Source organism: Hylobates moloch, unplaced genomic scaffold (genome assembly GCF_009828535.3).
Source record: "Hylobates moloch isolate HMO894 unplaced genomic scaffold, HMol_V3 SCAFFOLD_4, whole genome shotgun sequence".
NCBI classification, from domain to species: domain Eukaryota; kingdom Metazoa; phylum Chordata; class Mammalia; order Primates; family Hylobatidae; genus Hylobates; species Hylobates moloch.
The window spans coordinates 160,123,414-160,151,180 of record NW_026652279.1 but is presented as its reverse complement, the minus strand read 5'-3'; the positions used below and the strand labels follow the sequence as shown (position 1 = coordinate 160,151,180).

At 39.5% G+C, this 27,767-nt stretch overlaps 2 protein-coding genes across 3 annotated transcripts in view; one reads left to right on the top strand and one right to left on the bottom strand.

The window, feature by feature from the left end:
- The window catches only part of UBAC2 (UBA domain containing 2), a 190,170-nt gene that overhangs the window by 86,114 nt on the left and 76,289 nt on the right, over positions 1-27,767 (bottom strand). The gene's annotated exons all lie outside the window — the stretch shown is intronic.
- GPR183 (G protein-coupled receptor 183) lies at positions 173-13,426 on the top strand. Its single transcript, XM_032151180.2, has 2 exons — positions 173-285; positions 11,516-13,426. Exon 2 carries the CDS (start codon positions 11,534-11,536, stop codon positions 12,617-12,619), a length of 1,086 nt encoding a protein of 361 aa, XP_032007071.1. The 5' UTR covers positions 173-285; positions 11,516-11,533; the 3' UTR covers positions 12,620-13,426.

Genomic DNA, 27,767 nt, shown 5'->3' with positions numbered 1-27,767 from the left:
AGATATCAACAATTCATAAATTCCAAGGGGCTTTTGGATAGTCGTTTTTTTTTATCACTATAAAAAATTTCACTTCCCATTTAAAACAAAAAAAAAAGTGCACACACGTACACGAGGCTAACTGCTCATTACATGCTCAGTCACAGGGTGACAGAAAAAAAAAAGTCACCACCATAAAAGGATGTCTGCACAGCCTCTCTTAAAACAACATGCCACAGTTAACTTACTTCAGTTTGGACAAGTACTGACAGCTACTACACAGAGACCCAAACGAGTCACTGATATGTAAGTACAAGATCTTTTGCTTTTTCAACAAATTTTTTTAAGAAAAACTTTAAAAGCCTAAGTTTTAAGGTAAAAGGTAAAAAGGAAAAGAATCTATTTAAGAACAAGCTACCATCACTTCTAACAAAAATTATATTAATAATGTAAGTTTAGACTCTCTGCTGACTGGTAGGTCTAGTTAGTTCTTATAAAGCTGAGTGAAAGCGATGGGTCCACCAGAAATATCTTTGTCAAAAAATAGGGCTTACTTCATGTACTACTGTATAAACTCACAATGACAAAAAAACTGTATCAAGCAAAACTACGCAAATAATGCCAATATTTCAGGATAACTTAGTATGAAGGAAAAGGAACAAAGTTATTTTAATATAGAATATTCCTATGCTACAGGAATTATTAGAAATATAAGATTATTTCTCAGGATAGAATCTCAGTGGTAGAATTCCTAGGGCAAAGGGTGTATTTTCTAAAGCTTTAGATATAAAACATTACTTTTTGGTTTACAAAAACATTTTACCAATTTACCCACCCGCCAGCAAAGAGTACCAATCTTTGCTTTTTAAATGCTATATACTACTAATTAGATAAGTGGAAAAAAAGTCTGTTGTGTGGTTTATACTTATGTTTAGTTAGACTAAATGTATCTTTTCTATGTGCCTAGGGGAAAAAAATCACAATGAATTCTATGCAGTGCTTTGGCAACATTTATGTCCTGGTTGGGAATGGTGGTAACAGAAACTTGGCAAAATAGAAGCTGTGAAGAGACTTCCTTTAAAGGGGGGTGAGGGTTTTGTACATGTGTATTTGTGTGTGTGTTGGGGGAGGGGGGCGTGGTATTTTGGTTTTTTTGGTGTCACTGAGTATAATACAGTGTAATGAGAGCAAGGGCTCTGAAATCAGGCTCAAATGTAATTTACAAGCTGTGTGGCCCCCCACACAAGTTACCTAATATCTGGCTTCAGCTGCTTTACCTGTAAAATGGGGAGTATTACTACTGCCAAGTCCTTACAACATTGCCTCTCATTGTAAGTGCTAAAAAACTGTCTCCTATCATTCTTCTCCCATCTCTCTGGCCACCGACTTACCAGAGGGTGAATCCAACAGATATGTTATGGATATTTTACATAAAGACCCTTAATCTGGCTGGGCGTGGTGGCTCACTCCTGTAATCCCAGCACTTTGGGAGGCCGAGGCAGGCGGATCACCTGAGGTCAGGAGTTCGAGACCAGCCTGGCAAACACGGTGAAACCCCATCTCTACTAAAAATATAAAAGTTAGCCAGGCATGGTGGCACTCACCTATAATCCCAGCTACTCGAGAGGCTTAGGCAGGAGAATCCCTTGAATCTGGGAGGCGGAGGTGGCAGTGAGCCGAGATTGCGCCACTGCACTCCAGCCTGGGCGACTGTGCAAGACTCTGTCTTGATAGATAAATAAATAAATAAATAAACGGCCCTGAGTCTATGGATGATCACACATCTAACTGTGCTTACTGGAAGGACTCCACACTTCTTATATTTTAGCATGTTTTCTCTCTGGGAGTTCACTGCACTTTTTGGACATAAAACCACAAAGAATATGCTACTCCACAAAATGTTCACTCACATGTTTATGTATCGTATCAGTGACAATGGTAATGATCCCTTGTATAAATTACTTTCATCTGGCTTCCTAGAGATAATTAGTACCATGACCAGTCACTTAATGGAATAAATATTAACTCAAGTTGCTATATGACTTTAATTCATTTATGTATTCTATAGATATTTAGTAGATATCTATTGTAGGTTGGTTCTGTAGCATTCTATGGGATAAAATGTTGGATGAGATCAAGTCATCATCCTTAAGCTTACATTTAAAAGAGCTTCGCACCTAATAAAGCCGTTTACAGGGATACCTTTCTCTCTGCTATGGTTAAGGCCTGCTGGAGTTGTTAGGCAGCCCTGGACGTGGCCTGTGTAGAGGACGAGTGGTGTCCTCCGGCCTGGGGGGTTGATCACCTTTCCAAGAAGTCTCGGCATCGTATAAAATGAGATAACACATGTGAGAATCCTCTGAAAGCTGTGACAGTGACACAGATGCCTGTGGTGTTTTGGAAGCCCAAAGAGAAGAATAAAAATATTTTGTTAAATCTCTGCAAATATCTAAAAAGTAGTTTAAAAATCAATTAACAGCATAAAAGCCTATTCTAGGTATTTACCATCTTTTTTCCATTGAAATTTCAGTCTAAATTGGTTTATTATTAAAATATTGTTAAAACAGTAGTCTAAATCCATTTATAAAACCTTTACTTACTTTAAAATATGCTACAAATAAACTAATAAACTCCTTCATTTGAATCAACATCTCTTCCTCCCTGCCCCCATTCCCTTCCCCCAGTTCTCCTAGTCTCTCTTGTTCAGATAGGTAAGAGTCAGCGTACGTTAAGGTTTTGAGATGCCTTCCTATTTTACTTGTTTTCTACCCATAATAGCAGATCACATCGGAAATAGGAGATAAAATGTATTGTACTGAATATGACTTCTGAAGCCAAATTGCCTGGGTCTGAATCCTGACACTTAACAGCTAGGTCTTTAGTCACTTAAGTGCCCTGGTGCCTCCTTTTCACCATCTGTCAATGGACTTGTGAAAGTTCTGAAAGGATTCAATGAGTAAACACACATACAGTGCCCAGGGCAGTGCCTGGAACACAGTCTCTGCTTAGTAATTTTAATTGATTATTATTCATCAAGGGCTTACTGCGGTGTAATAAAGAACCTTTCATTAAGGATTAAGAAAGCTGCAATGTTGCTATTCTTTAACTAATGGGTATTTATTGAATATCAATCATACATCACCTAGAGATACAAGAAATTAACACCACAGGGTCCCCACTCACAGTACTTCACAGGCTCATGGGAGACAGGGAAGAAAATCAACGATACACACACTATGACAGAGCACAGCACCCTCACAAATACACCCACACTGCCTTTCAGAGGATGGAGAACAGGAATGCTCCTGGGATACTTAGAACTAAGCCTTGAAGGAAAGTAGGAGCTGAAGATACAGGACAGGGGCCAGGGGACATCAAACAGAGGGAAGAGTGTTACTGGGCACGGAGTTGTGAGGGAACATGGGACATCCAAAGGTTATAAGTAATTTTGTATGGCTGGAACCAGGGCACGATCAGGGGAAGCTGGCCAGCAACCCTCCTGAAGAGGGAATGGAGCTCAGATCATGAGGGAACTTGTGAGTCATGACACAGAGCTTGTGGTTTGCCTGGGGTTGGATGGGCCCCGTTTCAGAGCCTGGCGGGAAGCTGTTGCCGTGGCTGTGGGCAGAAGGGCGGGAATGGCACACAACAGGCAGACACGGATGTGCAGCAGAGCACAAGGCTGAGGCACAGGGACTGCTCGCCGACTAGAGGCAGCAGATGAGGGAGAACACGGAGTCCTGGGCGCCTTCATCACCCCTGCCTTGAGTACCACAGTAAGATCCCTGAGCGAATGACCGAGTTGACCTGGAATTCGGTTTATCCATAAAATCACGGTATCTAATGTTCCCCCTAATTTCCATCTGATAATAGAGACAAAAACAAAATTGAAACTCCTTGAACTTGAAAGAGAAAAGGTACATATTATTTCCAGAAACATTCAGGACTCAGAGGAGAAATATTATAGACACAGAGCTTCATTATAAAGAGCCTTTTTATATTATGCAGTTTTCTCACATGCTGCATCCTACAAATCATGCCAGATACAAACACAGAATATCTTTCTTACACTAAAATGAGTATTATGGTGGGATTCTTAGTTTCTTAGTTCTCTAAACATATATCATCTTCATCTTCAATAACTTCCATACTTTTCAACATAAAAGCCACCAAAAGACACACAGGTGGCTTTTACCAGTGAAAGGTGAAAGAAAATAACTGGAATATGTGAAACCCCAAATGTGCAACTGGGTGTTCAACTAAAGAATTCCTGTGCTCAAGCACCTTTCCAAGGAACGCGTCTATGAAGCTGAAGTGGGTCTTCGCTGCACATCCACTGGGTTGGGGACACATATAAAGCACAAAGAGGAAACAGTAGACTGCTAAACCCCTTTTCAGTCTTGAAGAGGTTTTTCTGTCTTTTTCTGTCTTGAAGAAGTTCTCTGTACTTGGTCCTATAAATGGCCTTTTGCAGATCTATTGGGAGCTGGTCTGACCCAGGCTGCGCAATGGGGTTGGCAGGCCGGTCACAGAGCTCCTCAGTAAGGTTGCCTCTACTAAGCCCCTCGGCTAGTCACACTCCATACGCCAGAAAGCAAGCCCCCCAGGAGGCAGGGGAGGTCCCCCAAACAGACAGACCACAGTCAACTCTATGCTGAATATCACTCTGGTATGCGTGATTTTTTGAAAGGATATAGGGAATATTGTTCTCAATCCTTCTAAAAAATGAATCATGGACACAGACATAGCTATCAATTTAGGACTCAAAGTTGGCTGGGAAAAAGCCACCTTACAGTGTACAAAGATGTATTTAACCAGGTCACAAAGGCATGTACTGACTACTATGACAGTTGGTTAGCAGCGTATTATTAATAGAATGGACAACTTGACTTTACTAATGAAGCACCAGGAGGCTCTGACTATGCTGGTCACAGCTCCACAGTAGTGCAGGTTCCTCTTGCACACCAGGAATGCATGTTTCCCACTGTCCATTTTACAGGCAAACGACACCCATAATACCTCAGATGATGGCTATTTAGTCAATGAAAAAGGTGATGAGAAAAATCACTAGTTGAATGCTAGGACCCAGTATGTGTGACACTGGGCCAAATTTAGATGTCCTTGTTTGAACAAGAATGCATTTTCAAATAATTGACAAATACTTATAAAACCAGGTAACCAGAGGAAGAAGTAATGAATGATTTCTTTCTTCCCTGGAGCAGGTTTATTCTCAAGGAGCTGAAACAGCCCCAGCCTGCCGTCCTGATACATCTGTGCTTGTCTTTATTTCCTCAGTAGAACCATATCCTTGTAATTTCAATTAACCCTGAGCTTTCACCTTCCCCCTCCTTTCCAATGATTTTATTTCTCCCTGTTCCAGAAATTCTTCCTCAGTCTTAACCTTTCCTCAAAGTAGCCAAGGACAGTGTATCAGAGAAAGAATCAGATCAAACACTCCTCACTTAACAATATACACATATAATTAGTATCTATGTGGCCGCATCTGGGTGGCTCCCCTGGCTGTTTTTGAAAGTGAGCTTCTGGAAGTTCCTCTTTGGTACATCCACTGTGGGCACGTTGATTCAGGTCACCTCTCTGTATAAGCTGACTCTAGAGCAGACTTGACCTATAGAGAAGTCACCTCCAATTGGTGATCATCTCAGCACAACTTGACCCATTCCAGTCATTGCTAGTGGCTACATTTAAACAGAATTCCTAGGTAAGCCCCTTTTCATTCAAGGTGTTGATAATTATTAAAATAAATAAATATTAGAGGGCAAAGATGACATTTCAGCAAAAGCCAAAAGCTGTTATTCTAGCACCAACTAAATCCCAGAATATGGTAAAGGTTTTGTTCTGTTTCTGCCCAAATTAAAGGCTGAGAAAACACTTTAATTACTTGAGCGAGTAAATTAGGACCACAGAAGGTACATGTCTTCTGTGAAAAATCACAAATCCCTCCAAGTGGGTACCTAGGGTAAACATTTCCAGAGCGCAAACTACATTAGTGCTTAGATAATTTTCTTAGATGCTAAATAAATGAGTTTTGGGGGGCCTTTTATTTTTTTTTTCCTTTTGCGGCTAGAAAGAACCTGTCAGTTCATGTCAACATGTCCGGTTATGCAAAAATGAGATGATAATATCTCAAGAAGCGTTAGCAACTCTATTAGCAATGAAATACATTCTAGAGAAAAACACACACAGGCTCACTTCCCAAAGCATAAGTAAAAATACTTTGGAAGATATTTTGCTAAGGAAGAAACTTATTGTTTTACACGTTAGGATAACAGTAAAGTTAAAAGGACCAAATACTGCATTACAGAGGCAAAACTGGGACTGTCTCCTTTGTTTACCAATAAAAAAAAGGGAATGGCATAGATGGCTTCCAGGGTGGCTCCCAGCAGAAGGTACAAGAGCCTTGAAGGCCGACAGGGCCCTGTTCCACAGGTGGAACCTGAATAAGGATCCAGGCTTCCTGTGGCCCAGTCATTATCCATGCCCTCCAGGGAAAGCCCTCTGTCCTGACTCCTGTCCCTCAGTGTGGGCAGCACGAAGGACGGCTGAGGGGCCACGTGCACCTTTTCAGTAGAATGCATTATGAGGAAGCTATTATTCTGATATTAGTGTTCTAAAGAAAAAAGATTTAGAACAAACATTTCTTTGGGCTTTTCCCTAGGCAATACAACGATAAATGATAATACTTTCTAGTATATATACTTCAGTGTATATAAATATATCTTAAATAACATGTCAGAAGCTGCTGCCTAATAATTAAAATGTAAAATACTTAAAATATACTTAAGAATAAATTTTCTACTGAAAAGAATTAAAAGATAACTGTACTATCCAAATATTGACACTGGTGCACTGTAATGCACAAAGTGAGCAGAATACTGCTACATATGAGGAGGAACCCAGCACATACTGCTATGTGTGGGAAAGAATCCTGAGGAACACCTCATTCAGATAACAGCACATGCTCAACGCTGTATATTCACCCTTCAGTTCCAGACCCTCTAATACAAAAAGGTACCATTTCTGTATTCCCAGCATCTAGCACATGGAGGCACTAAAAACCATTTTTCTGCTGAATAAAAGAATGGACTTAATTCAAGTTTCAGAAAGGAATCCTTAAGATGATTAAAGGAAGATATAAAGTAATATCTCTGAGGGAAGATTATAATAAATTGGGACTGGCTGATATAAGAATGGGATAGTAACAGTCATGCATATGAAAGGATTTTCCTCTCAATTTGGGATCATAAAATTGGCTAAAACTACCACATTAATAACACAGGATAAATACAAGCAAGAACTAAAGTGACATATTAGGGCTACCTAGTGGAATCATCCTTCAAGAGGTTACTAAACATCCAAATATCGAAAGCATGCATTTACCTTTACCTAAGATCATTTCCAAGCCATCCCACTTACATGTCCACATTCTGCAAATGCCTTTCTTTGGCTACCTCCAGCGCACAATGGTCATCAGTTAAGGACCCTCAACAGGCTACCCCTTGGGGCTCAATGATGTGTGGCCACAAGTGGTTTCCCATTTGGGAAGGCACCTCTCCTGGAAGTGGGCACCCCCTGCCCTTAGGAGTTGTCCTTTGCTCTGGAGCAGCTGGGCCATGTTGCACATGTGCCATAATTATAGTGAGGATGGCCCTTAGAGCCTTGACCACTTTGAAACCACAAGCCCTCAGTTCTTTAAGGGCAGCATGAAACAGATGCCTGTGCAAAGGACTGAACAGAGGAAGAAACCTGAAGCCAGGTCATCAAAGAGAAGGATCCAGCATCGCCTTTAACCCCAGCGTGGCTTTTAAGAACCACTCCAATTTTTTTCCTGTGCAAAATATAAAATTGATATTTATTATCAGTTTCATCACCTGCGAAGTAGGTAAGGGGTAGTAATGCTCAAGCTCATAGGGCTGCTGTGAGGTTTCTACATGATGACACAATGCAAAGGTACACAACTAGTAAGTTAATGCAGAAATCTGAAAAACGAACACTGAAGTGCAAGCTTTGAAAAGCATGTCAGATAACAAGGTTTTTACAAGAAAAGGGGAACTAAAATTTTTTCCGATTAAAATTTTTTTACCTATTTATTCATTCCAGTCGCTGAATAGAAATGTTCAGCATTAAAAATCTAGAATATATGAGTAAAGCCCCAAAATTACTCATACAAAATTATGTTTTGGCATACAGACATATTTCTGTGTGTGTGTGTGTTCGTGTGTGTGTGTGTGTGTGTGTGTGTGTGTGTGTGTGTATTTGCTTCCCCACCTCCCAAAAAAGTGGCATGTTGTATAATCCGCTTTCCTCACTTAACATAATTCCCAGTCAAGAAACAGGCATTTTCATGTTGCCATTTTTAGAGCTGCACTGTATTCACTGCATGGCTGTATTCCTGTATTCCACTGTATGGCTATGCCATAAAATATTTAATCCTCTAATGAAGGATATTTGAACTGTTTGGGAGCTATGTTAAATATTCTTGAACTTTGTTCTGAAACTCCTGCAATCTCTGGCTCTGCTAGATGCTGCATCTTATTTGGTGATGCAGTCAGACACGTATTTGTATACAAACTGGCAAGCAATGGCACCTTCTCCTCTGAGTGTTACGTGAGTGTTACTTTCCTAATTTCTACAATAATAATTATTCATATGGAGGATTTGCAGACTCTACAGTGAAGTATTTTTTTCCTGCCATGTATTTTAAAGGCAATTCCCATGAATCTGCTTAGAAATACTCAAAAATACACATTCAGATTTTTGGGGAAAAAAACATTTTCACAGAACTTAGAAAAACATTAATAAAAGTTATTGTTGCCTATTCCAAAGCTGCAACCCTTGCCTGGAATTTTCACCTCTCTCTTGTGTCTAGTCCTAGTTCCTGAAAAGCTGCTTCTCACATGAAGCCTTTCCCAACTAAATGGAAAAATCTTTTTCTACTTTTATTCCACAATGCAATCCCTATGATTTTCTATTTAAGAACCACTCCATTTTTTTCCTGCACAAAATATAAAACTGATATTTATTGTCTTTTCTATTTCATTAATTTCTGCAATTATCTCTACTGTTTTTCCACTTGCTTTGGACAGTTTTCTAGCTTCTTGAACTGTATATTTAACATACCTATTTTAAATCTTTCCTTTTTTAAACAAATGCATTCAAGGCTTTATATCTATCTCAGATTGCCTTATCTGCATCCCACAGTTTTCACAGGTAGTACTTTCGTCATTTAGTTCTAAGCATTTCAAAATTTCCACTGTGATTTCTTCTTTAACCCATGAGTTCCTTAGAAGTATATTTTTTCATTTCCAAATTTATCCTTTATCTTTTTATCATTGGTTTATAATTTAGCTGCACTGTAGTCAAGCAATGTGATCAGAAAATAATTATTTTCTGAAAGCTTTGAGTCTTCTGGTGACCTAGCACATGGTCAAATCTGCGGATATGCTCATGTGTCTTCAGTGCAAGTTCTGTTAGCTTTTAAATCATGTTGAGTAAATAAGTCTTTAATCTCTTTTTTATCTAGCACATTATAATAGAAATGTGTTAAGATCTCCCACTATGGTTGTGAATTTGCCAATTTCTCCTTTAAATTCCATCAAATTTTGCTGTTACATGTAAATTTCATGATTTTTTTATATTCTTTGTAGACTGTTCTTTTTAACCTTTGTAGTGACCCTCTGTATTCCTATTAATATTGAATTTGCCTTGAATTCTATTTTTTTCTGATGTTAATACTGCCATACTACCTTTTCATTGGTTGGGATTTGCCTGGTACATATTTTCCCTTGCCTTTATTTTCAACCTTTCTTTATGACTTTGAGCCACATCTCTTCTAAGCAGCATACAGCTGGATTGTTTTTGTTTTTTTTTTTAAATCTAAACTGATAGTCTCTGTTCTGTAATAGGCAAGCTCAACCCATTTAAGTTTGTTGTGACACATCCCTACCCTCTTGTGTTTTCTACTTACCATTTTCATTCTTTGTTTTTTTTTCCCATTGTCTCTTTTCTGGATAATAAAATGTTTTATTTCCATTTTTGCTCTCTTTTGCTTTAGGTTTTATTTCCATTTAGGTTATAATGATTAACCTATCAACACTGTACAGAATGCATACCTCTAACATAACATGACCACAATCCTCTGACAACCCTCAGTGTCTATGAACATCTCAGTTTTAAGGTTGTTAGAATGAAGTTAGCTGAGATCCAATTCATTTAATACAGCAGGGAGAGAAGCAGATTTGAAGACAGTGCTTTTGATCAGGGTAGAGACAGTCTTTAAGGAAATACTGTATATTTCTTTAAATATACAGTAGCAACATCACTAGATATGCTGAAAGTGCCCCTTAATTTTGGTGACTTCCAGGTGAGATTTATGTACACACAGTTCTATCAGAGGAATTACTTTTCTTCTAAAAATAATCACACAGGATTTATTGCTCTGCTCTTCCTGCTTTAATCAAAGTTTACCCTCATCTACAGAAATTTATTGTAGGAGTTTTCCATTTTTCAATTTAGGACTTAAAATTTCTGCTTTAACATTATTTATAACAAGAAAAGAATCGGAAAGAATCCAAAAGTTCATCAAGGGAGTAGCTAAGCAAATTATGCACTGACACATTGGAAGACTGTAGAATATCAAATGTTTATATAAAATCTACACATATGACAAATACATACGTTGCACTGACATGAAGATGTTTAGTGAATACAGCAAGAAACAAAATATAATGTGTGATGCTTGCTACTATGCACAAAGGTAGAAGTGTAGATTGCATGGATCCATGGAGTACTTGCAGACTGATAGAGTTTTAAAATTTAATAATTTCCCCTTGAAGTAGCTTAAGTCTTTTTCTCTCTCATTTTCTTTATCTTTCTTCTTTTTTTGTCATTTTAGTCATGGTTGTTGTGGTCGTCGTCTTCTTCTTTTTAAAAAGGAAATCTAACTTTCAGTTCCTAACATGGACTAAGCTTATTTCTCAGACTTTTAGGTTAACACAAATCAGATCACTGTGGTAAGTTCATATTTCACTACATAAATGTGGTGACTGATTTCATTTCCTGGCAGTGATATGCATTTGGTTAAAAAAAATCCAACTGAAATTAAATTTAAAAGCAAAGCTTCATGCCTGTCTGAAATGTGGGGTGCTTTACTTAACCAGACAATGATTCAAAAAAGGGAAGGGGAATTTCTGCCTAAAAATTTAGTGCATTCCCTTCTGTCACAAAAATGTGTTTGCCCTATTTAAATGGTTCTGTTTCCTTTGCCAGAGCTTTGCCAAAGTCAGCAAATTGTGAGAGTAAAAACACAAATTTTATTCTGTTCTTCCTGTTACCATATATGTAACCATATTATAATTACAAATTGTTAAAAATTGCATGTCATGAAATTTTAAAACTTAGATATATAAAAGACAGTTTGGATTGCTTTGATACATTATTTAAACTTTTTTAAAACTAATGAGTATTCAAACTGAATACATATGCTTTTACTTAAATGATCTTTCTTGGTTTTTTCTAGACACCTTGACCACCACCAATGGATATACAAATGTCTAACAATTTTACTACGCCCTCTGCAACTCCTCAGGGAAATGACTGTGACCTCTATGCACATCACAGCACGGCCAGGATAGTAATGCCTCTGCATTACAGCCTCGTCTTCATCATTGGGCTTGTGGGAAACTTACTAGCCTTGGTCGTCATTGTTCAAAACAGGAAAAAAATCAACTCTACCACCCTCTATTCAACAAATTTGGTGATTTCTGATATACTTTTTACCACCGCTTTGCCTACACGAATAGCCTACTATGCAATGGGCTTTGACTGGAGAATCGGAGATGCCTTGTGTAGGATAACTGCGCTAGTGTTTTACATCAACACATATGCAGGTGTGAACTTTATGACCTGCCTGAGTATTGACCGCTTCATTGCTGTGGTGCACCCTCTACGCTACAACAAGATAAAAAGGATTGAACATGCAAAAGGCGTGTGCATATTTGTCTGGATTCTAGTATTTGCTCAGACACTCCCACTCCTCATCAATCCTATGTCAAAGCAGGAGGCTGAAAGGATTACATGCATGGAGTATCCAAACTTTGAAGAAACTAAATCTCTTCCCTGGATTCTACTTGGGGCATGTTTCATAGGATATGTACTTCCACTTATAATCATTCTCATCTGCTATTCTCAGATCTGCTGCAAACTCTTTAGAACTGCCAAACAAAACCCACTCACTGAGAAATCTGGTGTAAACAAAAAGGCTCTCAACACAATTATTCTTATTATTGTTGTGTTTGTTCTCTGTTTCACACCTTACCATGTTGCAATTATTCAACATATGATTAAGAAGCTTCGTTTCTCTAATTTCCTGGAATGTAGCCAAAGACATTCATTCCAGATTTCTCTGCACTTTACAGTGTGCCTGATGAACTTCAATTGCTGCATGGACCCTTTTATCTACTTCTTTGCATGTAAAGGGTATAAGAGAAAGGTTATGAGGATGCTGAAACGGCAAGTCAGTGTATCGATTTCTAGTGCTGTGAAGTCAGCCCCTGAAGAAAACTCACGTGAAATGACAGAAACACAGATGATGATACATTCCAAGTCTTCAAATGGAAAGTGAAATGGATTGTATTTTGGTTTATAGTGAAGTAAACTGTATGACAAACTTTGCAGGACTTTTCTTATAAAGCAAAATAATTGTTCAGCTTCCAATTAGGATTCTTTTATATTTCTTTCATTGGGCACTTTCCCATCTCCGACTCAGAAGTAAGCCCAAGAGAACAACATAAAGCAAATAACATAAAACACAATAAAAATGAAAATAAATATTTCATTTTTATTTGTAAATGAATACACCAAAAGGAGGCGCTCTTAATAACTCCCAATGTAAAAAGTTTTGTTTTAATAAAAAATTTAATTATTTCTTGCCAACAAATGGCTAAAGAAAAAGGACTGAATAGATTATATATTGCCAGATGTTAATACTGTAACATACTTTTTAAATAACATATTTCTTAAACCCCAATTTCTCTCAATGTTAGATTTAATTCCCTCAATAACACCAGTGTTTTGTTTTGTTTTGTTCTGAGTCATAAAACTTTGTTAAAGAACTCTTTTGGAATAAAGAGCAGGATGTTGCAAAGTTATGAGTCTGTCCCTCAATGCTCACTGTCAACTATCAGTGGGAGTGTCAGGGAAAAGATAATTGGCAATAGACTTTGAATTGCAACATTATAAATGATGATGATGATGATGATGATGATGATGATGATGATGATGATGATGACTGAGGCAATGAAAGCACTGAGCTTTTCCTGGAGCTGCCAGCACAGTCTTTTAAGGCCTCTGCTTAGCAATATGAAAAAGACTTTATATGGAGGTGCCCACTGGGAGGAGGGTCTACTTGCTAAATTCATCTTGAGAATAAAAGACATACCTACATGACTGGTTTTCTTGGGATCGCTAGGGGATCATTTCTCTTTTCTTCCCCCAAGCTGTTAGTACTCTACATCTGTATTTCAATGGTTTGAGTTATCACGTAGGAGAAGCGTGGTGCATGATGAGCAGTGAAAAATATAGTTGCTGCTTGCTAAATATGATCATAGTAAAATGCAAACTTACAAAATTAAGCATCTTAGGATTCTTTACAATATTATATACTTGCTGAAATGAGTACCTTAGTATTAGTAGCATGAGCTTTCCAAGTAGTCAACTGGTCTGCCAGTTCAAATTTGTTTTATCCCCAAAACTACCCCAATACAGTATTCTCTGTTGGCAATGACACCAATTTTTATAATGGTAGATAAAGAAAACGTTAATTCTGAGTTGTACTTTAAAAATTTTTTTCAGAAAGGGGGTCTCACTCTGTTACACTTTAAATTTTTATTGGACTTTATATCCTGAAAATATTTTATTTAAAGTTCTTGTCTTACTCACTTTCAACTTTTACTCTGTAAGAAAATTAATCTTAATGGTTGATTCAACACCATTTACTAGTATATTCAGATTTCCATTACATTTATTTCACAAAGAGCCACCTGACTTTAAAGCCTTTGTCAAAAATAGGCACTGGTCTTTGTAACATCTTATGCAGACAGGTGAGACAACACGGATGAAAGCCCAAATCTTAGTGTCTTTCCTTCACTCCACCTCTAAACTTTCCCAAGTGAAGGAAAAGAAAGGGCAAAACAACAATTGTATGTAAGTTGGCACTTAGGTAGTCATCTGAGCTGGATCTCTAAAGAGGAACCATCGTGAAGACTACTAAAGGAAAATCAAAAAGAAAGCTTCCTCCACTTCAGAGCTTCTCTGTGGTGCCCTGGTTCTGTGACTACACTGGAGTAGAGACGCTTTCTGGGATGTATGAGCCAACACACTGTCTTAGGGTAGGCAAGAGTCCTCTCTGGGCTAAGGGAGTCAATTCTTAGGATCCTGTAAACAAGAGAGTAAATACCTATGGCATTTGACAACAGAATAACATTCTTTTATCTGTTCAGTTTTCTGCCTCCTCCCTCCACTATATCACAAATCTATATAAATGATTTTATCCAGTCATCAGCAACCATACTGCCAAAAAGGTAAACCCTAATCCTATCTCCAATTAATGTTTTCTTAAAAGTCTGTACTCCAATCAAACTCAGCTAATCACTCCCCTTAAAGGCTGCCCATTCTACTCACCAAGCCACTGTTCATACACGGCTGTAGGCATCCCCTCACTGTCTTGTTATTATTTAGCTTTACATTTATTTCTGGGGCATTCCCCTAACCAGGAGGTCAACTTGGAGAACAGGGCAGGGCTGTATAATTGTTACATTCTGTTACAGAACATGACTTTATTATATAACATACTGTTTGAAAATCACAACCCTATAAGTATTTTCTCCATGAATCGGGTGATACATTATTTACAGTTTTAAATAATAATTGGGAGCTAGAAAAACTAATCTGGGAAAATGGATCATTATTATGGCAGTTGACCACATTAAAAAAAAAAACCCTCAAAGCTATTTAGTTTGGATCAGTGTAAATAAATGCACTGACTATTCAGTGAGAGGATAGTATATATAGTGTCAGATGTTAGAAATGGCATCATGTATATGTGAAGAACTCAATAATTTATAAAACAGTCCATACATTATATAACATCTTCCTTTCCACAATCCTGTGAAACAGGTTGAGCAAACAGTGTCACCCATACTTTATAAAGAAACTTAACTTCAGAAGAGGCACCCTGATAAATTAAAGGCAGCATTAGGAATATAACCCCAGCCGGGCACAGTGGCTCACGCCTGTAATCCCAGCACTTTGGGAGGCCGAGGCAGGTGGATCACGAGGTCAGGAGATGGAGACCATCCTGGCTAACATGGTGAAACCCCATCTCTACCAAAAATGCAAAAAAAAATATTAGCTGGGCGTGGTGGCGGGCGCCTGTAGTCCCAGCTACTCAGGAGGCTGAGGCGGGAGAATGGCATGAACCTGGGAGGCGGAGCTTGCAGTGAGCACAGATGGCACCATGGCACTCCAGCCTGGGAGACAGTGCGAGACTCTGTCCAAAAAAAAAAAAAAAAAAAAAAAAAGGAATGTAACCCCAATTCTGTATCCTAGCCATAAAGAAGACAACTCAATCATGTGGCCCCTGAAAAGGTTTATTACATGCTAGCAGACTGCATAATGCTTAAATAGGACAAATAACCCAACAATAGATATAGATTATTTTTTTTTTATTTTTTATTTTTTTTGAGACAGAGTCTCGCTCTGTCGCCCAGGCTGGAGTGCAGTGGCGCGATCTCGGCTCACTGCAAGCTCCGCCTCCCGGGTTCACGCCATTCTCCTGCCTCAGCCTCCCGAGTAGCTGGGACTACAGGCGCCCGCCAACACGCCCGGCTAATTTTTTGTATTTTTTAGTAGAGACGGGGTTTCACCGTGTTAGCCAGGATGGTCTCGATCTCCTGACCTCGTGATCCGTCCGCCTCGGCCTCCCAAAGTGCTGGGATTACAAGCGTGAGCCACCGCGCCCGGCCAGATATAGATTATAAACTTGGCTAAGCTGTGGGCTCGGTGAGGGCAAGTGCTTCTTCTCTTATATATACAACATTGCCATAGAACCTGGCACATTGAAGGTCCTCAAATATCTATTTAATTGATAACGTATGTTTGGTACTATTACTAACAAAATTCTAAAGCCCTACTGAAATATCTGTGAAATTCTTAATTCTCAATGAAAAGAAATAACCCAAATATTCAATTACATATGCTAGAGCACGTGTGTAACTGAAGGCAGTTATACAATGTAGAGCATATGCCCTTGAAGATCCTGTAATTTAAATTAGACACACTAAAGGAGAGCGCTAATTAGTCAACAAGGCAATTTAAAACTAAATATAGAAATAATTTTATATTTCAAGAGGCAAGGGCAGACAGTGGCTCCTACCAATGAGTACAAGGTGGCATGCGATTTCAGAAGGGGAAGCACTGATCTTAAATTAGCCCTTAAAATGGTCTATTTTGGTTACTTTTCAGCCCACCGTAATTTCTTATTCTCTTCATAGCTAAAAAATATTTGCTCACTGACTATTTGGGTGAAGAATGAGAAAATGAAAAGCAAGTGGATTACAAGTGACCTGGTGACAAGGCCATTATTTTGAACCCAGGGAGGACTACATGAGTACTCATAAGAACTGCTGCCAATGAAAGGTTTTCATTAAACTCAGAAAAGCGGTTTGCTTAAAAGACAGCCCCCAAATTTCTATTCGATTAAGACCTTGCTGAACACTGACTACATGCCACTTTCCAAGTCCTCTACAGGCATCAACTTATTTAATCCTCACTACCTTAAGACATGGTATGACTATCATCCCCATCTTGCTGATGAGGAAACTACAGCAACAAGGTCACATGGTGTGGCAGAGCTGGTTTAATCCCACACTCTCTGGCCCCAGAACCTGTGGCCTGACTTGGAGCATTCATGCCACCACTTACTGAAACTTGCTTAGTAAGAGGTTCCACCCTGTAGCCTGAGCTCCATTCCTCCCTTTCTATTTCCTCCAGGGCCTTGGACATCTCCCGATCACCACATCTGAATTCAGTTCACCTTTCCCCTCAAGCCCCTGAATTTCTCTGCAAACTCTACCTGCATTCTCTGTCACCCTCACCTGATACTTTTCTCTCATCCATGGGATTCAGGTGGTGAACAAATCCCTACCTGGGTTCTCTCCTCTTAAATGCACTCTTACCTAACTTTTCTTTTTCTTTTTTCTTTCTTTTTTTTTTTTTTTTTGGTGAGACGGTGTCCTGCTGTCACCCAGGCTGGGGTGCAGTGGCGCAATCTTGGCTCACTGCAACCTCCACCTCCTGGGTTCAAACGATTCACCAGCCTCAGCCTCCTGAGCAGCTGGGATTACAGGTGCCCACCACTGCACCCAGCTAATTTTTATATTTTTAGTGGAGATGAGTTTCACCATGTTGGCCAGGCTGGTCTCGAACTCCTGACCTCAAGTGATTCACCTGCCTCGGCCTCCCAAAGTGCTGAGATTACAAGCGTAAACCACCATGCCCGGGCTTGCCTATCTTCTTTGCCCACTACCATCATCCTAGTCCAGACACTGGCCTTGGCACACCTAATTACAACCTCTTTCCCCCAGACCTCTTGATGAGAGTCAGAAACTTTAGCCTTTCTTTAGGATGCTGTACCAGAAGCCAGCAGATTAAATGATGACTAATAACAATAATAAATACTTGCTAACAATTATATAGCATATTGCTTTAAGCATTTTACATATATAAAGTGCTCATTCAAATCTCACAAGAATGCTGTGAGGCTTGTTCTATTTATCAGTCGCACTTTCCAGATGATGAAACTATGCTCCAGAGAGGTTGAGTAACTTGCCCACGGTTACACAGTCAGCAAGTGGGGGAGCCAGGCTCTACACTCTGGGGTCTGGCTCCACGGTCTGCACTCTTCATCATCATATTTTCTCTCTTAAACAAATAAACGTATATGTTCCAGGTATTCAGAAAGCCTTAAAAGAGACATACACTGCTCACCAAATATCCTCAAGTTCCTTGGGGGTGGGGAGGAAGAGCATGTGACTACCTCTGACCAATGGGTTGGGGGCAAAAGAGGCGTGTGTCACTTCCAGCCTGAGGTGTGAGGGAGCGGCATTTTCCTCTGCCACAGCGTCCGGCAATGTTCTAGATGGTGGCACTTTTGTCAGCCTGGGTCCCTGAATGAGTAAGTGAGAACTCCCACCCCATGCCCCACCCAACTGTATTAGACAAGTGGTGCAAACAAGAAACGCACTATGGATTAAGCCACTGTGATTTCAGGGTTATTTCGTGGCTGCACCATAAGCTAACCTGTTCTGATTAATACAGTGTTTAACCTACTTGGAATGAAAAAAAAAGACCAATACACAGAGTGTAAGAAAAGAAAAATGCAGACACTATCCAGTTATCTTGGCAAACAATCTTCTTTAATTCCACTTTCATTGTGTCATTTCATGCTCAGGGATTGAGAATAGTTCCCCATGATCTACCACATCAAGTTCAAGTTCCTCTCCCACACTTTCAACTCCCTCCAACCTAATTTCTCTCCATTGCCCAATACGGGCCTTTCGAGTTTGTTTGGTTGGTTTTGTCCATCCTGTGGATAAAATGTTTGGTTCTCTCTAGTGGGATTCTCCTGCTTCCTCCCCTTCTTGTTTACACTTACATCCAAATCACACCGCCTCCCTTAATCTTTCTTTGACTACTCAAAGCCATCCATCTTCCTTTCCTCAACTTATTTGGCTTTTACAGTACATGCCACATAGTTTTAATTTAGATCTTATAAAAAAGGAAGAAAAAACACACTGGTGTGGAGATGGGTGGCCTGGTTCTGTCAGACTCCAACCCAGCTCCATCCCACTTTGTCCAGTCTTTGAGTCTTTCTAGACTTCAATTGTCTTGTCAGTGAAGTAAGCGTTAGATAACAGGCAAGCTCTTTGCCAGCCATCATACAGTCTATGGTCTATTTCATGTGCAATATTCTTGTATTCCTCAAATGAAACATAAACTCCATTGGGGAAGAGACACTAGCTTTTCCTTCTTTCTATTCTGGACAGCACTGGGCATGACACCCTGAACATAGACAGTGCTCTAAAAAATATATGTTGACTATAGGTCATCAAATATTAGCTGAGGAGACTATATGATTTGTAGTTTTAAAGTATAGTGAGTAAGAGGTTGATATTATTGCGTGTCATAATTTGTTAGGCAGCAACAGATAACTAATACTTGCTTGGTACTAAAATGCTAATCATGGAAAATACATTAAATTAGAAACTAGAATGACATTTAAATCAGTCAGGATTCATTTTCCAAAATGAAACTTTTCTGTTGAGAGTATAAGAGGAGCACCACTAGCTTTTCCATTTCCTTCCACATGTAAAAAAGCAGCATATGACTGCTATCCTACTTTATCTCTGATAACACACATCCAAACCGAGAGAAATCCTGGCAATACTGTAGTTGTTAGAAAGAAGAAGCTGTTTAAGAGAGCAATACAATACCTTATTTCCTTTTTGTTTCAAGAGTTCACCTTCCTCAAAAATTTTAAAGCTGTTCTCAAAGCTGTTCTCTATCTGCATGCTAACTGTGTTGCTTCTCGTAGTTAGTAATGCTCTTAGACATCCTGTCCACTCAACTGAAAACCACTCCAGAGCAGGGGCCACGTTACTTTCTGCCCCACACGGCACCTACCGCAACTGATCCAAAACAAGAACTAAAGTGCTTTTCTGATTGGCTTTTATCCGTTTTCTCAGAGTGTTAAAACATTTATTTCTGGTTTCTGTACAAGACTGACTTTTCCCAGGCAGATTTTGAGAAGAAAAAAGTGTGTCAGAATGAAACTACACCGAGGCTACAAAAGGTTTGTGACCTAATCTAAAAAAAGTAACATTTTGATACGTTCTTATTGCTTGAGGGCAGCAGTTCCACAATTTTCCCATCAAGTCCTGGCATGAAATATCAAATTTTTTGGCAGGGGCTACATAGTAAAAATGTATAAGGTTACTGCCTATATTAGCCTATAAAAATAAATGCAAACAGTATGTTTTAGCATATCATGTATTATATGTTCAAGAGAGTAATGAAAGTATATGCAAGTGCCATTTCATGTATTACTGCTTATTATTTTCCCCAGTAAGGGAGCAGGGGCAAGGAGAAGGTCCTAAAGTTGAACATTATTGGTTTGTTAAAAGAACAACAGTTAAGGCTGCACATGGTGGCTCATGCCTATAATCCCAGCACTCTGGGAGGCTGAGACAGGAGGCTCACTTGAGCCCAGGAATTGGAGATCAGCCTGGGCAACATGGCAAAACCTCGTCTCTATCAAAAAAAAAAAAAAAGAAAAAAAGAAGAGAGAAAGATATTTTTCCTTACTCTTGTTACATCATGGGGTGGAGGCAGAAGTTCAGGGATGGGTTCAGAAAGAACTGAGGCTGGTGTGGGAGAATCACCTGAGCTCAGGAAGTCAAGGCTGCAGTTAGTCATGATCGTGCCACTGCACTTCAGCCTGGATGAGAGTGAGACCCTGTCTCAAAATAAAAAAATAAATTAAAAAAAAAAAAAAAAAAAGAACAGCAGTTAAGAAGAAAACATTATCAAAACAGACTCACAGGCCTGATATAAATGTGACAAGAAATCAAGGTAATCCTGGTTCTCAGTCCCAACAATCTCCTATGGGCTCTACCTGAAACCTGGTACCTGCCTGTGCCTGCACCTGACACTCAGGCCTCTGGGGAGGCCCGTAGAGATACTGGCAAATCTGAGGGCAGGGTTGAGGGACACTGTAGGCCACCACCATGCAGATTTTAGGAACCATATGGTAAAATGAAAAATGGAAACCAGTGTCCCATTAGGGATCCAACTGTCAAATTATTTGAAGTTTGTGTGTTGGAAAAAAATGATTAAAAGGTGATGGGTACATGGTAGTCATTATACCATTCTCTCTGTATTTATGTATATTTGAAAATTTCTGTAATAAATTTCTAAAAATGGTGTATGTTCTCTAACACATGCCCTTACTCTTGTTACATCAGGGGGTAGAGGCAGAAATTCAGGGACAGATTCAGAAAGAACTGAGAGAGACACAGCTACCAGTCTCCATCTCCTATCAGTTAAGCACAGCAATCCAAATCATAGGAGAATGGGATGTGCACTGGCCACATTCTACGCGCACTGGCCACATTCTAAGATTACATGTGAGGGGAGTCTCAGCAGACCTTCAAGGAGTCCTAAGAATAACGTGGCAACAGCAAACTAAATTCTGCATGTTTGTACATATAAGTGGGAGCTAAACATTGAATACACATGGACACAAAGATAGGAACAACAGAATAGACAACGGGGACTGCTTGCTGGGGGAGTGTGGGGTGATGGAGGTTGAAAAGCTACATATGGGGTACTATGGTCACTACCTGGGTGATGGGCTCATTTGTACCCCAAGCCTGAGTTACACAGAATTTACCCATGTAATAAACCTGCATATGTACCCCCCGAACCTAAAAGTGGGAAAAAAATTAAAAATAAATAAAAATTAAAAAAAAAGAAGTCCTAATAAGAGATGGCTGGTGGTAACAAAGTCACCAGCAAAGAACAGGTTATACCAGAAAGTCACATGAAAAGATCAGCAAGGCTTCATAAACACACACACAATGTTCTTTGAGGAACTTGATCTCCTAACACAAAGGACCACAAGGAAGAACTATGTCCCAGTTCAAATCTAAATGTTTCAGATCCAGGTATGTTGCTTTGTATATATACATTTGAAGTCAAATATAAATGTTACATTCTTTTGATTAGCAGTTCTGTCAGCCAAGTTTCAGTTATAGATAACAGAAATCTTGTCAGCTATTTTGGGCAGCAGATTTAGTACACAGAATTCAGTGCTTATACAATTGCTGAAAAGGCTAGAAGGCCAGATCCAGCGCCTCCAGGAATAGACTCCTGGAACATATAAGGACTGGTCTACCAGGAGAACTGTTTCCTCTGACACATTGAGGCGGCTGGGAAATCACAAAAGTTAATTACATCAACTGTGAGCTCCAAGGTCAAAACACTTCGGCAGAGTCTAGGGATCAGGGAGTTGCAGGGAGTTGCAGGGAGTTGAACTGTGAACTCTGGCACCCTGTTGGACGTGTAGAACTGCACCAGGAAAATGGCTATCTCATATGCCTTGGCTCATACTGAATTCAAGAGCCACACGTTTTCCTGAATAATGGAACCTAAATCATATCCAGAACTCCAGGCAAGGGAGTTTAAGAAATAGAGCATTCAGCTTTCCAACCTCTGCTTCATGGGAAGTACAACAGGAGAATCCTGGAACAGATCATGAGCCAGCTGGCCGGGTGTGGTGGCTCATGCCTATAATCTCAACACTTTGGGAGGCCAAGGCAGGAGGATCACTTGAGGCCAGGAGTTTGAGACCAGCCTGGGCAACACAACGAGACATTGTCTCTACAAAAAATTAAAAATTAGCTGGGCGTGGTGGCACATGCCTGTAGTCCTAGCTACTCAGGAGGCTAAGGCAGGAGGATCCCTTGAGACCAGAAGTTTGAGGTTACAGTGAGCTACAATCGCACCACTGCACTCCAGCCTGGGTGACAGAGCAAGACACTTGTCTCTTAAAAAAAAAAAAAAAGAAAGAAAAAAGGTAATAATAAGATAATGAGCCAGTTAATCTAGTATACCCACCATACCATTCTAATAAAGTACAAAAATACTCTACCAAAGGGAGGAAGAAGAGGAGGAGGAGGAGGAGGAGGAGGAGGAGGAGGAGGAGGAGGAGGAGGAGGAGAGGAGGAGGAGGAGGAGGAGGAGGAGGAGGAGGAGGAGGAGGAGGAGCAGCAGCAGCAGGAGGAGCAGCAGCAGCAGCAGCAGCTACTTAAGATACACCACAATCGAATGCAAAAGCAAATGTAAAAGGGCATTTCCAAGCTAATAGGATAAATGTGGAAACAGTAGTTTCAGTAGTAAATAATATTACAGAATTATGAATAATTTTGTTAGGTAAGGTAACATTATGGTTATATAAGAAATGCCATTTTAGAGCTTTCTGAAATATGAAATATGATATTATGATGTCTGGAAATTGCTTCAAAATACTTTTAAAATGCCAGGGAATGGAAAGAGGATAGCAAAAATGTTAATTACTGAATCTGGGTAATAGGGCTCATTTTATTCTCTCTGCTTGTGTCACTGAAATTTCTCATGAAAAAGTTATAAAATGTTATTCCAAGAGAAATATGAAAACTACACATTATTTTCATCTACTGCTTCACCTTCACAAACTTTAATTTTCCCACAGCCTTAGAATATGTATCGTTTTCTGTAAGTCCTGGCTTACAGTCTTCAAAAATGCCAGGGTCGCCCAAGACAGACTGAGGAACAGTCCGGATTAAACAGTAAGGGGATGTACCAATGAAATGCAACATGTAATACTGAACTGGACCATGAGCTAGAATTTTGTTTTTCCTTTTTGCCATAAAGGATATTATTTGGACAACTGCCAGATGTGAATAAAGTAATACATATTCATGGTATTTTGGAGTCAAAGGGACATTGTGTCTACAACTTGCTTTCAAATGATTCAGAAAAAATACTGTGTTTGTAGAGAGAAAATGATAACAGCAAATGCGGAAAATGTTAATAATGGGGGCATCTGGTTTTAGGGTATATAGGAGTTCTTTGTTTTATCCTTGCAACTTTTCTATAAACTGGAACTATTTTAAAATTTTCAAAAAGTATAAAACATAAGTGGCAGCATTTGGTAGCTACTGAAGAGAAACAGCAGTTTCTTCAGTCTATTAAACGAAAATAAAAGTCATAGCTAAATAACTGGAGTGTCATATAGTGCTTCTTCAGGCCCCATTCATGGGGGCACTTCCCCCCAATTGGAACTTTTTTTCCTTTGCATTGTGTGTTTATTTGTACTTCTATTTTAGCAGCAAAGTTTGAATACAATCATATAAGTTGTCTTTGGACATTTACATTGCTGCAGTTGAAATACACAGCCTCAGTTTGGCAAGTTTAAATGCTCAAGTTGCTTCCTGCTATAGTGACCATTAACTAGACTGTTTTACCTTAAAAAATAAAGTGGCATTGGCCAGGCGTGGTGGCTCACACCTGTTATCCCAGCACTTTGGGAGGCCAAGGTGGACAGATCACGAGGTCAGGAGTTTGAGACCAGCCTGACCTACATGGTGAAACACCGTCTCTATTAAAAATACAAAAATTAGCTGGGCGTGGTGGCACACACCTGTAATTTCAGCTGCTCAGGAGGCTGAGGCAGGAGAATCGCTTGAACCCTGGAGGCAGAGGCTGCAGTGAGACGAGATAGAACCACTGCACTCTAGCCTGGGTAAAAGAGCGAGACTCAGTCTCAAAAAAAAAAAAAAAAAAAAAAGGTGGCATTAAGGAAATGTCTGAGCCACAATTCAGACAGGCGTGAGTTTCCATCCAGGCTTGCCACTTAAGTAGCCGTCACTTAGTGACTCAATCCTCAGACCCTCAGCTTTCTCATGTAGAACACAGCAATACCAACATCTATTCTTGCAAGTCTGCTTGTGGCTATTCATTTAAATCTGGCTATTCATTTAAATCAGGAACATATGTCAAACAAGGCTCTATGGTACAAAATTGTTCAATATAAATTTATTAAGATTTCTTAAGAGAAAGGGTAAATCCTGCTGTCAAAAAAAACCCTCCAAATGGAATGCATAATGTTAACATTTCATAATGTTACTCCATATTTTTCCTTCATATTGTCACTGATATTAACAAACCTATCCTTGGTATTGTCATTTATTTATACAGCAAATAATTATCAAGTGCCTCTATGAACCAGCTGCTATTCTACAGACTGGAATAACAGCTGAAAACCACACAGACCAAGTTGCTCTCTGAATCCTACACCCTAGAAGCCAATATTAAACATTAAGTAAACAAAATAATTTTAGGAGAGAGGAGAATTGTAAAGTGTTGATTCTAGCTCTGGTGTACCCATGACTGATTATTTGCCTTCCCAAATATTCTCTGAGCTACTTTAATAAATTCACTTTCTGCTGAATCAGCCAGAATTCATTCTATTACTTCAACTAACAATCCAGCCAAAACAGGGCTGCCTATTCTCTTGTAACTGACAAAGCCTTTTTCCTTTAGTTCAGGTAACAAAAGCACATTAGATTTCAAGCACGTTAGATATTTCAGAACTCAACAAACACATAACATATACCAAAAAATCCAACCCTAAGATAGGTATGAGATTATTTTTGTGTGTTGTATATTTTGCTATGGTTACCAAGACATGGTTAGCATTTTGAATTTTTTTTCTTAGAACAATACAATGATCTAAATCTAAAATCTTTCCAATGATAAACAAGAACAGGAAGTGAATCTTGAATACAACCAGACTTCAAGTTCCCTTCACTATTAAAGTATCTCCTTTGCTGTCTGTTACTTGAGTCTGACTTAACCAGCGTTAAACTTCCATCATTCTAGCCTAACAGTTATTAATATCTTTATTTCTTTTTGAACAAAACATATTTCCTATTAGACTGGAAATTTTGACACACTCAAATGTTTGAAGTCCCAAGAGGAAGACAGCTAAAATAAAGGAATTGAGCAGCAAAGCAACTCAGAAAAGCAGAAATGAAAACAGATGTTAAACCTCTTTAAAACAAATTTTTACTAATAGCCTCAACCAAAGCTATTTCAGTCAACTACTAGAAATATTCTACCTAGTCAAAAGTTCTCAACAAGCTTCCTAGGTCATGAGCTCCTCAAGGGTGTGGGCTAACTCTTTCCAGGGTTCTATCCACCACCCAGCATCATGCATGTCATGACTCTCCATCATGGGTGACTTTGCCCCCCAAGTGTCATTTGGCATTATCTGGAGACATTTTTAGTTGTCATGACTGGGTAAGACTTGGGGAAGGAGGTTTTGCTACCAGCATATACTGGGTGGAGGCCAGTGATGCTGCCAGTCACCCTGCAGTGCACGGGACCGCCCCCACCACAAAGGGTTATGCAACTAAAATGTCAAAAGTGCTGAGGGTGAGAAAACTCTAGCTTAGGTCAATGATGCCACTGCCCTTCATGTTCAAATACAAAATCACTGATCATGTGGCTTCATGTAGCCTTCTGGCAACAGCTTATACGCCCTTTTAAACTGGATACATTAGGTCTGCTCCCTGGTAAGACACTCTGGCCACTGAGACTGCAGTTTGAAATTCCTGCAGTGTTAAAAGCCTGAGTCTCCTTTCACAATTAGCCAGCAATCCACAAGGTAAGTACCTCTGCATGCCACTTTGATTCAGAAGGCACAGATCTTCAAACATTACTAAAATCTTGTTAAAATGATTGGCAATCTCAGTTCCTAATCAGTCCTCAGGCAATGTCAAGACATAAGTGAGACAAGAAAAGCCTCTTCCTCTTGTTATGTATCTTCTAACATCATGATTTTTTTTTTTTTATCAATTTATAGAAAATAGTGCTGAAGGTTTCTGAGCCTGTTTCCTCAAAGGAGATGCGAGTTCTCACCTTCCAGGGCTATTCTGAGGAGTGAAAGTGGCACACCTGCAGAGTGTCTGGGACAAGCCTGGCGTGTGCTTGCTGACTACCAAGGTGACGTAGTGCCAAGTACAATGCCGGACACATGGTATCCGACACCCAAATACTGAACTGAGCCCAAAGTGTGAGAACTTTTTGGTTGAGAAAGGAGGTATCTTGTGAATATAAGAATGAATGGATTACATGCTTCTCTCTTAGGTAAGATGCTGGAAATGATTTTATAAGTCCACATTTCAATCCTTAAAAAAAAAATCACTGAACCCAAATGCGAAATTCAACTTTTAAACTTTTTTGTTGTTGCTGGGTTTTTTTTGTTTTGTTTTGTTTTGTTTGAGATGGAGTCTTGCTCTGTCACCCAGGCTGGAGTACAATGGTGTGATCTCATCTCACCGCAACCTCCTCTGCCTCCTGGGTTCAAGCCATTCTACTGCCTCAGCCTCCCAAGTAGCTGGTATTACAGGTGCCCGCCAACACACCTGGCTTATTTTTGGATTTTTAGCAGTGATGGAGTTTCACTATGTTGGCCACGCTGGTCTCAAACTCCTGACCTCAAGTGATCTGCCTGCCTCGGCCTCCCAAAGTGGTGGGATTACAGGTGTGGGCCACCACGCCCAGCCTATATTTTTCTCTTAAGTAACAGATTTGAAATAGCTTACTAAGTGAGAGAGAGAGAGAGAGAGAGAAAGAAGAAGGAAGGAAGGAGGGAGGGAAGGAAGAAAAGAAAAAGGACATTAGCAGAGACACAACAATTTAGTGCAAAAAAATAATTGAAGCAACTAGCATGTGGCAGACCGATCCCAGTCAGCTTTCTTTGTCTCTTTGGTATTAAAGAACACTTTTCACTACTCCATGCTGAGGGAGCTGTAAGAGGGAGTAAGATCCTGCTCTTTCAAAAGCATCCAGTTGAGAGAGTGGTCAATTAGGTAAATAATTACAATCTCAAGTAATGAATGTTTCATGTAACTTACAAGCACAAAGTTAACTGGGAGCAAGAAGGAAGGAGAGGTTAATTCCAACTCTGGCTGGAGCAGGGTTTCGTGGAGCAGAGCTGTCTGAGGGGACCCTTGAAGTTCTCCTTGTTTTCTTGGTAGAAGTTTGTCAAGCAAAGGGGAGAAGGGATGTTGTAACCACAACTGTCGTAATAAATGAATCCAAAGAAA